Below are 19,058 nucleotides of genomic sequence, written 5' to 3' on the forward strand. Positions count from 1 at the left end.
CACGGAAATAGGGGTTACAAGACAGCCCCTAACCACATGAAGAGTATAGAATAAGTTTTGAGTTTTGATTTGCAATTACGCTATTCATTCATATTTGTTCGGCTTTAGCTAAAGGTATTACGTTATAAAAGAAATAATAATAATGATAGTAAAAAAAATCTACAAACTAACTTGCGTAAAATCAAACTTTGACCCTAGCATTTACAATAGAATATTGTAGCAACATGTACACTTAAAAGAGCAATTTGAGTAACAAAAAAAAGGTCATGAGAAAAACATTTCGTATCACTCACCTTTTGTTCTTTTTTGCATTACAAATCTTTAAATAAAACATGTTAACACGAATTTTGCAGAAATATCTTCAACACATTTTTTGTACTTTTTTTTTATCGTAGCTAAATAATCTGTTTCACTTTGATGGTTAATGTATTTCTATATTTTTATACGTTGCAGAAATATTTTTTGATGAAAAAACATTTATTTTGTTCAAATCTATTTCCATAATCTTGCGTTTTTCAGCACTAAAAATCGCTCTTTCTTCCGTGAAAAAACGACATCTAAGACGAGAAAACATCTTAAGAAAGTTTTTATACAAAACATATAGACACAACTAAACTCCCTGCGATTTTGTAGGGCGGAAACACCAACGATGCGGAACAGTAATTTTTACCAGAAGAACATAATTTCAGTTTTAGTCCTGAAGCATTTTAGGGTGGTTGGTAATGGTAAGTAATTGATTCCTCGTCAACTGTGAATAATAACTTCTTACAAAGTCTTTAGCCAAAGCTATTTTTATGGGGTTAATTGACATTTATTACCTTTTTGTTCTGTGTTACTATATACAGCCATGACCTAACTATTTTCAATAAGAAACGATAAAGCTGACTTAAACGTGGCAAGCGCAATTGCCTACCAACGCATATTAGTAATCATTAGTACTTAAGCTCTAATGCCAGCGCATGGCCTTCTCAAATTGATGCATAGAAGACATATTTCACCGAGATCACGGAATTGCTGCGAACGCGTGGGTCCAGTATTTATCAAGTTTGATGGAACTCAGTATAAAACGCTCTTCTGGGCCAGCCAAGACTCACTTGGATTCTGAATTTTCCTCAGTTCAAAGTGCAAAAGTGTTGTGCTTTAGAGAAATTGCGCTGATGAGCAGACATAGAGCGTTCCTTGTGGAGGGACCGACAAGATCAACTCTCAACAGAATGCTTGGAATTTTGCTGATCATTGTTACTTTTGAAGGTGAGTTCACTTTAAAAAATATATTTTTTTCATCTTATTTGATATTTTTTTGTAACCTAGAAAGGATAAAATGTTGAAAGTCAGATGTATATAGTTCTAAAGATTTTCACATTAGTGTATTTATTTTAAATCAAACAGTAATTTTACATTCGACACATTTTACTTAGAACTACATAACAAAATCTAGATTGCACAACTCGTTATATTTTAATAAATGCATTTCGTAACTTGAGTGCAAGGTCGTCGTTGTCATAACTACTTAAAATTTTCATCAACAAAAATCATTCCTCCTCCCCTCAAAAAATAAAATGAAACTTGGTAGTAGTTACTTTTTACACTGCAGTTAAACGCAATTTCTAATGACAGGAAATATTATTGCTAACGGTTTTCTCTGGGAGGGAATCATGTAATAAATTTCGACTTTGAGTTCCATTTTTGTCCTGTTTTGTTTTAGTTAATTGCTTACTTTGATAATTCAGTTGTCTGCTGTCCATTTTCATTTTTTTACTGTGCGTCTTTACATTTAAAAGCTCACACTTTTGAATTGAAAAAGGGGTTCCTTGAAACCCCGAAACACGTGTATTCTGTTATCTTTTAATTTGCGATAAACGACGTTGGATATTTCCTGTTATTCTCGGCACAAAGGTATTTATTTTTTTGCCATTTCTTATGTTTTTGCTAACCATTTACATAGCCTACAGTCTTTTGCGTATTCAATTTAAAAACATAGACGCATGTTTCCTCTGAATAAACAAAGTAATGCACCCAATAAAGCTTGAATAAGCCATCATTTTTAGCTATCGTTTATCACTCAGTTAGATGCAGAGAGAATAAAAGAAAAACGAGCTGATGTGTGCATCACATGACTTCCTTTTACACCAATTTAATGCTATTTCCCTATTATTGCAATTTTAATGGGATTCTCTCTCTAACTCTTTAAATATCACTAGCAATGGCCACATTGAAAGCAGATTTAAAAAAAAAAATCGCCAAATTTTTCGCCAAGTTGGCGACAAAACTTGGCAACCAAAAGACTGGCGATATATCGCCAAGTGACCGCCAAATTATAACACCACTTGAGTTTGCATCGAAATTAACAATGATTTCCCCCCAAAAAGGTGCAAAAGACCCCTTTAGAAACACCCGAATGCAACCAAAATAGGAGGTGCACAACTAGACCCCACTACGAGTCTATGTACCAAATTTCAACTTTCTAGGACATACCATTTTTGAGTTATGCGAGATACATACGCACATACGCACATACGCACATACGCACATATACACATACGCACATACATACAGACGTCACGAGAAAAGTCGTTGTAATTACCTTGGTGATGGTCAAAATGGATATTTCGCGTGTCTATACATTCTTAGGCACTTTTCCGCATGTGGTCGAATCGAAAAAAAAACTCAACATTCATTTGGGGGTGAGCAAAATGGAAATTAAGGGCGATTTTTGAGTGAAAATTTTTTCGCGAATACAATACTTCCTTTTTTGTAAAAGGAAGTAAAAAGGACCAACCATTTTTTTTATTCATGTGATTACTGATCATTTCTGAAAATGTTTTGCGTTATAGTTTTTTAAAATAAATAAATTGAATTTTTAGGTAAAAAATATTTTAAATGTACTTCTATTATATAGTTTCAGTGAATTGAATGGAGCATTCGAACGTAAATAACAGTCTTTATTTTGGACTGCGTTAAATATTATGTAGGGAAGGTCGGATATAATTAATACAAAGTTAAGTTGATACAACGGCTTTAATTTTTGAGCACATATGTGCCCAAAACAGAAAATATTTTGAGGAAGAAACTGAATTTTATTGATTTGTTCTACGTGAGCTGGAGAACATATCTTTGTTCCTTTGAGAGTTTTTCATAACAAATTAACAGTATCAATAATAATTATGTCATATTAAGCAAAATACTACTGTGCTCCCTGAACAGGAAGCAGATTTCACCTAAGGTAAGTTGTTTATATTCTAAGGTTTTTTTCTCACCGTTTTTAAGTGAACGTAATGACGTTATTTACGTTAACTTAACACAGCGCACAAAGCTCAAGTTGATTCGTGTGATAATTTGACTGTTAAAGTTTAAATGTTTTCCTTTTTTGTGAAAATTAATCACGTCTGCTTAGAAATACCAAAAAATAAATAGAGTAAATAAATAAACTCAGGGGAAAGTAACTGTACTTGAAATATTTAAAAGAGCGTATTTCGAAAAAGATAGTCTTTATACTGTTTGTACTACCTGTAATTAAGATTTAAGTTGTTTATCTAAACCAGATTAACTTTCCAAACATTTTATGAGGCTCTTCCTTAAAAAAACAACATTTAAAAACTTCATTTCGTTGCTTATTACGTAAGCGTGCCAGTTTATTCATTTTGGTATATACTAACACCCTTTGGAATCAAGTTGATGCATTATGAAACAAAAAAAGTTTTTTTTTTTTTTTTAAATTTCAAAATAATTACGTTATTGAAGGTTTTAAAATTATTTTCTGATATGAAAATATGAACAGTATTATTTGAAATATTTAATTTGGTATGTAAAAAATTGAAAAAAATCAATACGTAAAATGTGCTCTTTTATCCCATTTCGTTTTCTGAGCGAAATGTAACATTACTTATAAAACATGTAAAGTCAAATATGTTAGGAATGGTTTTTTGAACCTAAAAGAAACTACAACTTCAGTCTCTACAAGTTAGTTTTTACGTATTTTTAAATAATAAAGAATATAATAAACTACTTTAAAATATTTATCACATTTATTAAAAAGACAAGCCTTGAATCAAAGGAATTAAAGCGAAATACTACTATTTTCATTAAAAAATCAGTCATTTTAATGCAGCTGAAATGACAGTTTAAAAACTTAAATTTAAAATTTAAAGTAGCTGAAACTTAAAATAAATTTAAAACTTAAATTTAAAATTTAAAGTGGCTAAAATTTGAAATAAATTTAAAACTTAAATTTATATTTGGAAGGAAAAAGCCTTTTAGGATTTTTAGGAAGGATTTATGCCATGATTAATTTGTGAGCAGCTTATTAGTGTAACTTAATTCGCATTGCGTTTTCCAGCGCTGAGATACACTGATCGTGAAATCATAGTAATGTATGTCCTCTATACAAATATTTCTGATAAAATAAAGTTTTTTTTTCAATCCCTAACCAGATTTTAGTACAGTAACAATGATTAACATATTACTGTCTTGTCTAGCGAACTGGTTGACACCGTTGAAGCTTAACAGAAATGCAAAAAATAATATAATCTACACTTTGTAATAAATATTTGAATGTGTAAAACAGTTTTAAAAATATTCTGAAGGATAAAAAGTGAGTTAAAATTTAGCTGAAATTTCATTTTTATACATTTTACATTAATTTCATTCGGGAACAAGTATGATTCGTTGAAACAAACCAACTTCTGATTACTTCCAACTTCTGATTAGCAAAAGAATCGGTGCATTATTACACATTAACGCTTTATTAATAATTCAGTTTTGAAGCAACCAAATAACGATGTCATCAGACACTTCTAATTTGTTACTCTAAAGATCAGATTAAACTCGTTTAATAGTATTGGAACCGTTTAAGTTATATAATTTGTATGAAAGAGGTGGTGAATAATATTTCCAAGTAAAATATAAAGCAGTGTAACTTAAAAGTTTAATCCATGTTATTCATGTAGCCGTAAAATGCAGATTTCTTCCTGTAGCTTTAAAATAAAGACATACTGTATTCAATAAGCACAATGATCGGATAAAACGAATGAGTGAAATATTTAATGAAAAACTATTAGGAGAAAAAAAATGTTTTTGAAAAGACAGGATCATAAAAAAGATGTTTAATGAGATTTGAAAACGTGTACAACGCCATTAAAATCATAAATACATTTAAACTCTAAAAATAGACAGCGAAATGTTTCTAGCAAACGTCTAAAATTAATTGAGACTTCGACACATATTTTTATTATTATGAATTAAAGACCAGCAGCATACCGTTTGAATGGCGTGTCTTTGCTATTATCTGTAAATGAGGCATTTAACATGCAATGAAGTCACACAAAAATGCAAATAAGTACATTTTTCTGTTATGTTCCCATAGGCAGGGTATACTCCATAACACCGTATACTCTCAAACGTTTTTTAGACATACATCGTATACCCTCAAGCTTCATAAATTTTCACTTATAATTCAGATTTTATCATCTTATTTTTAAATATTCCTAAGGCAAAAGTAATATATTTATGCTAACCACAAGTTCACCACTAGTAACACTATTTCTTTATCTTTCATGAATCAACACCTTTTGAAAGCCTTATAATCGCATACACATACTGTGCATAATGGATTACTGGGATAATAACTTCCGAAAAATTAATGGGAATATCACTGATAATATTATATTGCATAATAGTATTAACTCTCATTTATAAAACATCAATGCATTGAGCCAGAAATTGTAGTTTTTAAGCATACTCAACTTCTGCTGAACAAAAAGAATTTTAAGGTTTGTGCAAGATATTAGTAGTTTACGCACTACAACTTTTAGAACTTAATTAGTAGTATCCGTAAGATAAAATATCAAAAAGGTATTTATTAGAAGTTTAAAAAGTCAAACTAGTACATTTCTTTTGAACATTAGCATTACTTGCTTGGAAAGCACTGATTTTTATTTTCGAAATAAGAAATACACTACAAGAAGGTTACGTTGTTTGTACATTTAAACATCTGTGATAACTAAAGCCCCTTGTGTATGCATTACTTAAATCTATAAAGAATAAAAATAGTATATATAATTAATTTTATAATTGGCAATGTAAGTTAGGTTAGTGGCACTTAAAGTTTATACTTCAGGTTGCAGTTTTGCAAGGTCAAAGTGGTTATTGCATTTCTGAGAATAAGGATTTAATTCTTTATGTCAGTTGTCATCATTGTGATTACAAATCAATATTAATTAAGCAACAAATAATAATCATTGCTTAGAAAAAGAAAAGATCCTATTCTTGCAAGGAATGAAGAAAAAAAAGTTTATGACAAAAACAAAATTTATTTACTAATAATATTGTTTAAGGCAAATCTATTTTTATTTATGAAATCTATTTTTATGCATTTTCACTAGTGCTTAACAAGTTTTTTTTTTTTTAATTTTTGATAGAAAACTATGAAGTAGTATTTTATTAGTTATACTTTTAAAATGTGTTGTCTCTTTCCGAAAATGGTATTTATATATTTTTTTTTTGTTTCACCCTATCTACTTCTGAAGTTACAAAGGATTACAGTTTTGATTTAACAAATAACTAACCGTGTAAAACTTCTTCTGAAGTCTGCGAAAGAAGGAAGAACTCAGAGATACTTCAGCAAAACTTTACATACAGCTTGGAGTTTTACTTACCGAAACTTTACTTTCTGAACTTTAATTTTACCATATGATTTTTTAGCTAAGATTTACTTAAAATGTAGACTAAAATTGAACCTTCACGGAACTGTTTTCGAAAAAAAGTCTAATAGAGAAACGCAAGAAATAATATTCTGTGTATTATCCTTTTGCTTCATTCACTTGAGTTTCGAAATATTACTCAACTGTTTTATTTCATTTCTTTCTCTTTCCTTTTTTTCTGTGGTGTGAAGAGCTTTTAAGCATAGATTTAAGACACTTACTGATTTCACGGGAGACTCACTTTATTTTGCTCAGTTTCTATCCTCTATTGTATTGAATTTTAGAGCAAAATTTTCAAGCATCATATTTATGCACATGAATAAAAAACACAGTTCTTTCTACTGTACACAATAATACAATACCTCAGACTAAAATATTGACATGTTTCAAGATTTATCAACTAAGAAATTTTCTGAAAAAACTACTAAAAGAATTAAACTTGTTCTCTACATATATTCAAGTTATTATGTATTATTGCACATGTTTTTCCACATTACTATCGTAAAAAATAGACAGACGTAGCAATCTCACTAGAAAAATAAATTTTTGTTTGATATGATGTTAGTACCATTAATATAGATTCAAAAACGAAGTTTTTTTTCTTGTTCCCCCGGGTGTTTAAGCAGAAAATTGTTCTCTGATATTACCTCGGAGTAGATACCTTTTTCTTTTTTATTAATACAGGCATTTTACCGTGAACAGCAGTGAATACTTCACGGAACAATGGAAATCACATAAGAAAGAAAACAATACCAGTGGGAATGCAATCCACTACCATCACTAAGCAAAGCAAGCGCTTTCAACAATCAGCTACACAGAAACTAAATACATATAAGTAATTTTATCTAAAAAAATTTTTTTTTGACAATAAGCTGTCATTTAACCACTTATTGCATAATGAAATGCAAAGATAAGTGAATTAGTTAATAAAAATGAAATTTTATTTCTGAATAAGCAGTATTTTAGAAACAAAAAACATATAATTACAACTTTTAGTTCATGTTAAAAAAGGTGACCGACTTTTATGGTTTGTTACTAACAAAACAGCTTTAAATTAATCTTTTAAAAAGGGGGTTATTTGGTACCTTACTAAGCTTTATTTCAAAAAGTAAGCAATACAGAGAAATATTAATAAAAGAATTAAAATACTTTATTGAATTGCAATTGAATTTTCACAAGTTGTTGCTGAGTACGCGAAATTTGTGGAAAACCTTGATAAGTTTTCAAGTAAGCTGTATAAACAATACATAAGCAAATTGTGTTACTGTAGCCTTACTTTTTTTCGAGTTATGATAATTTAAATTTGTTACCTATTTTTTGAGGTAGTGTAGCAATAATGAAACCAAAATAGAAAAAACTATGAAAGTAAAAAAAATATTTGATATATATATATATATATATATATATATATATATATATATATATATATATATATATATATATATATATATATATATATATATATATATATATATATATATATATATATATAATTGCTCTCAAAGTAACATCCGTTAGCAACAATACACTACACATATGGCATCCTTGATGTAACTGCTGGAAGGTGTCGGCGAAGATTATTTTTTTATCTACCAAAGCAGCGATGTCATCTGTCGTAAAATGTCATGTCATCATAATGGGTCATCAAAAGTTCGATGAAAGGAAGCATGTCTAATAGAGCCAAACCAGAAGATAAAATACCTGGAATTACACTCAAAGCAGCATCCGTTAGCAACAATACACTACACATATACCATCCTTGAAAAAACTGCTTGAAGGTGTCAACGAAGATTTAATTTTTATCTATCGAATCACCGATGTCTTCTGTCGTAAAATGTCACGTCATCAAAATGGGTGTCATTGAAAAGCCTGCTTTGGTTTTTGCCCTTAAGCAAGTGAAAATAATTAGTCTTTTCGTGGCATATCAGGGAAGTAAGATGGTTGTTTGATAACAGTTATACGATTTTGGGCCACGACACATGTTGAGGGTGGACTTGAGCGTAGCTCATCATCTAGTCCTTGAAAATAGTTACACAAGTCGTACATGTATTCATTTATATTTTTATATAATTGTATTTTATTATTATTATTATTTTGATTTCTGCGTCTGTTCCGAGCAATTGGACTGACTATTAATGCATACACTTTTCTATCGGTTTTACGAAACTAAATCAAAACTTGACGTTTACTGTTACTCCATTTCAATATTAAGCGAGTTTTTTAACATGAACTAATTTTTTTTTTGTCTATCGTGGACTGTTCTGTCTTGGTTTCCTGCTACTTGCGGTTTTGACCTTTACCTGCACCTACACATAAGTTTCCCGCGCGTTGCTTATACGAGATCCATTCACGCACCGAAACTTTTAGACGCACCTTGCATTTTTAAAATTGTAACATTTTCTAACAATGAGTTTTTTTGTGCATATGTCTCTCTTTTTTCTAAGAAATATCTCATGTACTACTTTTTTTTTCAGCTGTACCTACCTATACATCAGAAGATGTTGAATTTACTAACCCGAAAACCATTGAAGGAATTTCTAAATCTTCCCAAATTGTGGCTAACGAACTGAAACCAAATCCAGAGACATCAAAGTTAAATTCGACTATTTCATCGGTAGAACACACTCTTCAGCGCAAATCGAGAGCACTACCGTTATTCGAAAACCTTCCAAACATTGATGCAAAAGACGTAGAAGGAAAGGATTCGGTGCAGAAGCTACCTACCAAATCAAGATATGGTTATGTCATTCCTTACATTAGACCTGGGAAAAAGGATTCTGAAAAAACAGATGGTAATGAAATCTCTAACATGAAGCCTATCCTTAACAATGAAGAGTTAATCATGGCCGGTGCTCGAACTAAGCGTTCATTCAATATGATACCAAACGTACGATTTGGTAGGACACTTGTACCATCACTCAATTCAAAGAAAACGCAAAACACTCTAATCCCAATGGCAAGATATGGAAGAGATACAGAAGTTCCAGTTTTTTCTGAAGAACCAGAGTTGCATTATGACCCTGTTGATGGTGAAATATTAAATACAATCAATGCGCAAAAGCTGGAAAATGAATTAGAAATAGAAGAAGCACCAAATTTTTTGGATTATGCAAAACAAGATTTAGATGAAGAAATTAACTCAAGATCTATTAAACAAAACACTGGTGACACCGATTATGTCATTCCTTATCCAAGGCTTGGTAAATCTACCAGTGAAAATGTTCCTTTAAATGTTGTCAGTTCTTCGGATGATGATAGTTTATCAATCATTCCTCAAATACGATATGGCCGTTCTGTTTCTATTTTATCGATACCAAAAACAGATGTAGTGAAACAGTCAGACATTCCAAATTTAATTTTACCTTATCCAAGACCTGGAAGATCTGAACCAATCTCATCTGAGAGCAAAAAGAGTGTTGGTATTCCTGATGGATTGAAGATAAATTCAAAAGTTATAAATATTGAAGACGATATTGATAAATATGGAAATAATCGAATAAAGAAAGAAAGTTTCATGTTACCTTACGCAAGATTAGGGCGTAGTGGAAAAGCAATTTTTAATAAAATTAATGAGAAAAATTTCGACACAGATGAAAAAATTCCCATTCCTTTTTTGCAGTTAAATTTTTCAATTAGTTCCGAAGATTCACCAGAACATCTTTTAGAACCAGATGAAAAAGATACATTCTTCATTATTCCTTATCCTCGACCAGGAAAGAGAACAATCACGCGAAAATCTCTAATACCAAATACAAGATTTGGAAGGAGTGTATTATTTCCGAATGATCAAACTAAAATGAGTAAATCCGAAGATCACAGACTTAAAGAGTTTGTTTTACCGTATCCAAGACCTGGTAAACGAAGGGCATTAGCTTATAATTTTGCTGGGGATGATTACTACTATGGGGCAAGTGAATCAACGGACGATGAAGAAAATAACATGGAAGAAATTGAGAATTTATTTAATTTTCTAAATAGCGGTTTGAATGTTGATGAAAACGACGGGGAAAAAATAATTAGGAAAAGGAGCATAAAGTCCATGTACATGTTGCCCTCATTCAGACCAGGAAGATCACTTTTACCAATCCCTAGACCAGGAAGATCTCTTTTACCAATCCCAAGACCAGGACGATCTCTTTTACCAATTCCTAGACCAGGAAGATCGCTTTTACCAATTCCAAGACCAGGAAGATCACTTTTACCAATTCCAAGACCAGGAAGATCCCTGTTACCTATTCCGAGACCAGGGAAATCAGAAGGTTCAAAATTTGTTCTTCCTTACCCAAGGCCTGGAAGGTCAGCGAATGTCATTTTACCTTATCCAAGACCTGGTCGCAAAATCTCTGAACTATCCAAACAAATACCTGCTGTTTTGGATGACGAAGCTGACACTTCAAGCTACTCAAAACCGATCATATCAAACATGACACTACCTCTAAGATTTGCCATGTTTTATATTAGGCCTGGTCGCTCAAGTATAGATAACGATTCTTTTTCTCGCGCAAATTCAAGAAACAAAAGAAAGGCTAGTGACAACGAAGGCTTTTTTGTCCCGTACCCAAGACCAGGAAGATCTTTTTCTGCTTTACTGCCTTATCCAAGGCCTGGACGATCAAGTTCAAATGGAATTCCTATCCCTCCTTATTCGAAATATGAGCAATATAGTGATGTAAGAAATTTAATGCCAAAAGAAAATTTAGAAATGGCAATTACAAGTAGTAAATCTTTTGTGTTACCATATCCCAGACCTGGAAGATCTTCTAATTTAAGAAATCTTGTACCGAATTTAGACCCGACCTTTCATAACTTTGAATATTCAAGAGAATTTAGTATGCCGTATTTCGAAGAAAATATGGCCCCACAGTCAAAGTTTAGCGATGATGGCAACGATTCAGCCTTTCACTTAGAAGATGTTTCTAAAAAAAGTACTATTGTTCCATATCCTAGGCCTGGAAGGTCAACTAAAGGTTATGTTTTACCATATCCACGAATGGGTCGGAGAGATATTATGGATCAAAGTGTAAACAAGAATAATGATAAAGAATCAGGGCTGTATAAGCCAGATATGCAAATGGCACCGAAAGAAGTGATTCCGAAATATGCTCATAAACTTCACAAACATATGCTTACAAGTAGCGCCAATTATATACTGCCATACCCAAGACCAGGACGGTTTACGGAATAATTGAAAATTTCATTGTATAGAATTCTAATTCAGTTGAGGCATTTTGCTTGTATAATGTAGGAAAACTGTAAAAAAAAAAAGAGGATGTAAAGTTGAAAAAAAAATCGAATACTTTATGTAAAAGAGAAAATAAAACAAAATAAAACAAAGAATATAAAAATTATGTTACTGCACCTGAGTACTTATTAAACACAAAAGTGAGTTTCCAAAAAACGGGGAACTTTTCAAACTTCCGAAGTATTGAAATAAAAAAGAAAAGTTTCTTATTGATGTACACTCCTTAACGGTATAAATTCATTTATTCAATAATTTAAACTAATATTCTATATGAATTTGATTGATTGTTTACTATTCCTGCTTTAGAAAAAGGTAGAATGTGAATCGTCATTTTTTATTATTATACTTAAAATATCTCAGATTCCTGTGCTTTCGTCGTTTGAGGTAATATTTTAAACCTCTCCCAACACTAGACAAATACTTGGTATTTCATGGATTAATACGAAAGAAAATAATTAAAGGAAAGTTGTAATTGTTGGAAGCGAGAAATAGTTAATTTAAATAGTTTTATTGCTCATTCTCGCTTCCTTTTTTTTTTTTTTTTTTGAGAATTCGCGATTGCTTATCGTTTTAAACTTAACCGTAGTGATTGTCCTATCCTTTTTGAGGTCCACTGGCCTCCGCGCGTTGGTGGTCTACCTGGACGTGGCGGAAGCGACGACGGTAACTCCTCTAGCTCCTCGTCCAAGTCTCCCTTATTCGACTTGGTTTATACTTGATAGTCTATACTTTGAACAATCCTTCCAAACGAAAACAGCACCCAACATAAAACTTCCAGTCCTTTGCATTAATTTGAATTCAAACATTTTGAATTCAAACTATGCTTTTCAAAATTATGATTCCGATAGAACAGGAGCAGACCCAGAAATTTTTATAAGGGGGGTCAAGTTTCAATGGCCAGCATTACTTCCTATTTAGTTAATCTGGGGTGCCCATCCCCCCCCCCCCCCAGGGTGATGGCACATCCTCTCATATGCTGAGGAGCAGCCTCCCCTTCCCCAATTGAGATCAAAATCTATTGAAACTGCCCCCCGTCCTCCTATTTTTCAAGGCTGCAGTCAGCACCATGGGCGTAGTTCGGGATTCCCTTAGTAGTAAGGAATACTAATTGGGTCGTAAGGGAATAAATTTCACGAAAAGTCATATTTCTTTAGGCAGATAGGCTGGTCATGTTACCGTAGGCTCTGAATTTATGAGAAAAAAATGAAACCCGACGAGTAGGGTCCTCCGGCTATTCGTGATTGCGAAAAAACATAATTTGAATACAAGATGTCAAAGTTCAAGTTAATGCAAAGACTAGGACCCAACTTGGATGCTAAACGTTTTACGATGGATGTTTTTGTTTTCTTTTTTACTCCCCAAGAAGTTTTAGCTACTTGGAGTAAGGAGATTAACACAGCGGTAAACTGTATAATATGTTTTAGAACAAACTTTCATGGCAATATTAATTACTTTCTGGACTTGTAGGGTTTGGCAACAATCTAAATCAAGGGAATTCTGGCTGACGATTTGTCTGGCATGTCTCATGCTTCTTCAGTGTACTGATGAACCAATCACGACCTTTTTTATCATTTGTTAGGGCACCAATCTCAGATTGTGTTACTTATTCTAACTAGCTCGCCTGTAAGACGTAGCTACTACTGCTTCTATTACATGTAGATCAGTCGGTCTTTAGACCAGTTTGTATAAATGATTTTGAAGTCTTTAGGTCTCAAACTTAGGCTTTGGTTGGTGCGTCAATTTAAACCTTTTTCAAGTTCATTTATTTATTTCGTAATTTTTCGATATTTTCATTTCTTAACGATGGCAAAAATTTCATTTTGATAAGTTATTTTGTTAGATTTATGGTTGCAAGTAACATGACCTAAAATTCCTGCAATTATTGCCTGCAAGCCTCTATTCTTAACTGAAGAGTACGTCTGGATTTTTTTTTATCATTATATGAAATTAAAAAAAGGGCATCAATTACATAAAAAGTATTTTGGCAGCAATTGTGTTTTTTCAAGCATTGTCTTGATATTTTCAACTGCAACTACATCTAATTATGTATAAATTTTAACCCTTCCAGCGGCTGTACGCATGCATATACATCGCAAATAACATACAGTTACACTTGCATAATTGAGTGTAACAGAATTATCACGCAATGATATGAAGCTACGATAAACAAAAGACTATTATTCCTCATGAGACTATTTGTAATTCCGTAACACATGTATGGAATTGAAAATGAATTTTTTTTTCTTAATATTTTGTGTCAACTTTGTTTTCAAAAAAAAAAGAAAAAGATACACTTATTATTTAACTCATTGGATTGTGGGTGTCCATTTGCAGTTGCAGAGTTTTTTGTTCTCTTAAAATATTTGCCTTTTTATTTTTATTTATTTCTTTACACATGTATTGTTTTACATACAAAATAATTTCATAGTCCTTAAAACGTATGTGCTGCTTTTCGCGAAAGAAAAACATAATAAAGATAGGGTCGAATAAGTTTCAGCACCGCTAGCATAAACTAAATATGCATTTTCAATAAATCGTTTGACATCGTTTTGCCCGAAAAATATATTTTTTTCATCAAGTTTTATAAAAAAAATATTTTTTCATTAAGATTTGTTTGAAAAGTATTTTTTCACCCTGATTTAAATAAAAAATATGTTTTCCTACAAATATGTATTAAAATATTTTTTCATTTAAACTTGTAAAAAAAATATTTTTTTCATTCAGATTTGCACCAAAATATGCCTTTGTAATTTTCTTACAACCCAAATTACTTTCAAAATAATAATTAAAATATCAGTTGCTCAATGTATATGAGCAAATGATCCGTTATTAAACTTATTTTTGCATTTTAGACTTCGACGTTTGATTGGGATGTATTCGAGTAAAAGGAACCATTATGCATCATAAAATGAAGTATCTGAACAAATTGCATGTATTGCGGATGTGACAGTGCAGTTACACCCGCAACACGCACACATTATTATTTTTCTTGGACAAAAAAAAATGTTTTACTCAAACGTATGCGTAAAAATATCTCATCCTCTGTGCCAATGGATTAAGTGTATTATTATGCAGTCACATCCGCAGCACGTACAAATCATTACTTTTTTTGTCCGAAAAAATATTTTACTCAAATATATGCGTAAAAATGACACACCCCGTGCAAATGGATTGAGCATATTATTTAAAACAAATAATTTCAGTTTTAAATTGCATTGGTGTAACTATGTTTCAAAATGCAGTACTAGATTAGGAAAACTAAAAAGAAGAAAAATATGCGGGCAAAGAAATGTCTCGGAAGTTTGACTAATCCAATTTGTTTCTCAAAATAAGAAACTTTGCTTCCCGCGCCTGCAAAGAAACTTCCTTCACGTAGACCGAGGAAGTAACAAAAAACATATTTACAGCGATTCCTCGGGCTGCTTTATTTTGGTTGAACTGAAATTATTTTCATTCTGGAAGTCGAAAACATACAAACTCATACCTAATGCAGTAGATTTTTTTTCACTAATTTTGTTACATTTTGTGATGTAGCCAGTAGTAATTCATTTTTTTTCCTTCGTAAATTGCAGCCAAGAGTTTTAAAAACATTTAAGATGAATACGCATCTTAGTAAAGTTTACGGCAGATTAAACTACCTTGGGAAAAATGCATTTTAACACTGAATTAATAAACACGTGAATGCACTTCATTATTTTTAATTTGTAAGTTTTAAAAATAAGTTTTGATGGGTAACTCATTTATTTTAAACTTGTGGGCAACATATACTAATTTACTTCAATTTAATGGAATTTATAAAATACTAGTGGTACCCGCACGGTTTTGCCCGTAATAGGAAAATTAAAAGGTCTTTTGGTTCGCCTGTACTATATTTACAAAAAATGTATGGTGATTTTCTCGCCAATTGACTTGTACTCATGTTACGGTTCCACGTTATGATAATTTCGTATCTCGCCAGTTGACTTGTGCCCATGTTACGGTTCCACGTTACGATAATTTCGTAATTTACTCGTCCATCTTATGACAATTTTGTTCTTAAAATTGGAATAGAAAAAGAACTACATCGAATTTTCGAAAAATCGATTCGAGGTGCACACCCCCATGCTACAAACTAACTTTGTGCCAAATTTCATGAAACTCGGACGAACGGTCTAAGCGCTATACGCGTCACAGATATCCTGACAGACAAACAGAGATCCTGACAGACAGACAGAGATCCTGACAGACAAAAAGAATTTCAGCTCTATTATTAGTAAAGACTAGCCACGCCGCCCGGCTTTGCGTGGTATACCTTGAGAATAAAAATTGTATTAAGTGACTAATATTCAACAATCCGGCTTAAATAAAAGAAAAAAAAAAATCATCATGCAAACTTTCCCTCCCAAACAATGATGACAGTGATTAAAATACTTTTATGAAATTAAAATGAGAAAAAAAGGATTTAAAAAGTGTAGTCATGAAAACACAAAATTAAAGAAGTTTAAGTACTTAATATGAGAAAGATGGAAATAGATTTAAAAAGTATAACCATAGAAACGCGATGTTAAAATAGGTAACATTGTGAATGGAGATTAGATATTTTGAATTTGATTTAAAAAGGCTTATAACGTTTTTCCCTTTTGAGATTAAAGCTAATTTTTTCGACCAAAGGTTTCGAGAGATCTGGAGTAAAAAATGTCGCTTTTTCCAATGGTGTCAAAAAGAAAACTGTGGGACAAGTCCTTCACTTTTTATTGATCGATTTAATGAAGAAAGTATTCGCTAAATTTCAGTTAAGCCTAAAAAAATTCGAGATAAAAACGCGAATAACTCCCACCTTGCGTAGATAACAAATTGCGTAGTATGCGGAAAAATCTACTCTTTCCAATGATATGCAATTTAATATGTGCAAGTAATTTCTCACCCCCATATTTGGAAATTTATTTGAAAATTAAGCCTAAACTGGAATGCAAAAAGAATTACTCATCGATTTTTTTTTCGAATTGGTCGGCAAACTTTTGTGAAAACGGTGTTGAACGGTGTTGAAAGAAAGATACTCTGAAAATGTCTGCGAAATCGATCGGATAGTTCTCAAGTTTTTGCATTTTCGAACACACAGGAGCTTTTTGGAGAGTTCATTTTATACTATGTAGAAATTATATTTTGATGTTTGGGACAAAAGTTTTGGAACTGCTGTTATCTCTATTTTGATTAAGTTTTCATAGTTTTTGAATCTCTACCAGTGAAATCATCGCTAAACGATAAAGTCAAAAATTAGTGTTTGTCATTCAAAGTAATTCAAAAACAAATGCTGTTGATTTTTAACTGTTTTGTTTTCCAGTTAGTGAATTTTTTTTTTTACTTCCATTAAATAACACTGATTACACAAATAAAAATTGTTGTTAAAATAATATAATATTACTAGCTACATTTGCTTTCATGCCAGCTCTTAATATAAACCTTCAATTTTAAAATTAATACTTAAACATTTGGCTAGCAGAAATTTGCTTTATTTTGGTATTTGTTTTCGTTCTTTCAATAAGACCATAAAGCAAACTTTAAATCCAGTAAAAAAATTAAAATAAAAAGTATTATGAATAATTATACTGTAATTAAAATAAAGTTTTCGCTTGTTTTAGTTTTTTAAGCACACAGTTATTTTTGTTTTCTCTCTTCAGGAAGAAAGTATGCTCAAAACAGAAAAAGAGCGCAAACTCATGTTATATTTAGAAACAAAAATTCCCGTCCTCGCAAAAAAAAAAAAAAAAAAAAAAAGTTTCTAATTTTTTTTTGAAAATCATAAATAAAATTCGTTGTAGATGTACAGGATGAACGCATTTACATAAACTTTCTATAAATGAATGCAAAAAAAAAAACAATTTTGAACAAACTTTGGCTTAAAAATTGAACTAATTTCAATTTGAATTTTTGGATGATTTTGAATTGCACAAAAAAATAAATTAAATGTATAACATCTAAAGTGTTTTTTTTTTACTTTATAAAATATTAATTCTGACCTTTGAAATAGCTTGATTGACTACTGAAACTGGAAATGAAATAAGAACAATTGAAAAAAGTAAAAAGGAAAAATGAGTTAGATGATATGTGTACATATATATATATATATATATATATATATATATATATGACTTTTGTTTTTTTATAAAGTAAACCTTCAAACTAAAATCAACTTCTCTGATTTTGAGAAAGAAACCATGTCAAAGAAAGTGTTACTTTACGGATATGAAAGCTTACATAGTTTCATGTAATGAAAACAAAAATTTTCCAAGCAGCAGTAGTACACGAGAAGGCATGTATTTTGTTCAATTTAAGTTCATTCCCACTTTTCAGCTTTTTATATTAAAGCGAAAGAGCTTTCAGAGAAAATCATCCAGAAATCGATATCAAACGGGTCTCTCCTTTTTCCCGATTTTGACGTCACGTAGCCAATCCGATCCCAGGTTAATTGCAGAATACCCCCTAGATGGCGCTCGTATTTGGAATTCAACATGTCTCCTTTTTTCTTGTCCGGTGAAGTTTGGAAACGCGTCTGCGCGTTTCAATCGAACTCCAAAATCGTTTGCAAGTTATTACCACTCGTGAAAACGATAAACAAACACATAGCACGATGAATTTAATGTCCTGGTTCCTAGATTTTGTTCATAATAACACGTGAACTGATGAGCTATTCCCAATTTCAATCCGCTGGGTTATATTTGAAGAGTGATTTTTCCTCTAAAGAGAAATATTAAGTGGTGATACTAAGAGTCGTAGTTTTAGCGTGCATAGAATTTAGCACTGTTGGGGATATGAGAAAGCAATTTGATAACCAAAGGAAATTAACTGGACATGATAACGATGCTGTTTACTTCAGAGATGATAGTAGTTCTTGTGGTAGCAGAGAAAATATTCGGCTAGGTCCGTACCTGGATTACGGAGTGAGTACCAAAATTTTGGAAATCAATATTTTCTTTCTGTTATAGTTTGATTCGGATACATTTTAAGCGCTTTGATTGTGTTTAAAAAAATGAAAATCCTACTGATTTTATTTTTTCTTCCAAAACTGAGAATGGGAATTGTCCTTTATTGTTGTTATTACTTATTATTATTATTATCATTATTATTAATGATAAAAAATT

General features: G+C 31.4%; 2 protein-coding genes across 2 annotated transcripts in view; both read left to right on the forward strand.

Annotated features, from left to right (window-relative positions):
* Window positions 1-19,058, forward strand: part of LOC129230354 (sodium-dependent proline transporter-like) — a 242,696-nt gene that overhangs the window by 22,395 nt on the left and 201,243 nt on the right. The gene's annotated exons all lie outside the window — the stretch shown is intronic.
* Window positions 1,112-12,183, forward strand: LOC129230343 (uncharacterized). Its single transcript, XM_054864744.1, has 2 exons — window positions 1,112-1,251; window positions 9,173-12,183. The coding sequence occupies exons 1-2, from the start codon at window positions 1,158-1,160 to the stop codon at window positions 11,881-11,883; spliced, it is 2,805 nt and encodes a 934-aa protein (XP_054720719.1). The 5' UTR covers window positions 1,112-1,157; the 3' UTR covers window positions 11,884-12,183.

The sequence above is a fragment of the Uloborus diversus genome, chromosome 1 (genome assembly GCF_026930045.1).
Source record: "Uloborus diversus isolate 005 chromosome 1, Udiv.v.3.1, whole genome shotgun sequence".
In the NCBI taxonomy this organism is placed as follows: domain Eukaryota; kingdom Metazoa; phylum Arthropoda; class Arachnida; order Araneae; family Uloboridae; genus Uloborus; species Uloborus diversus.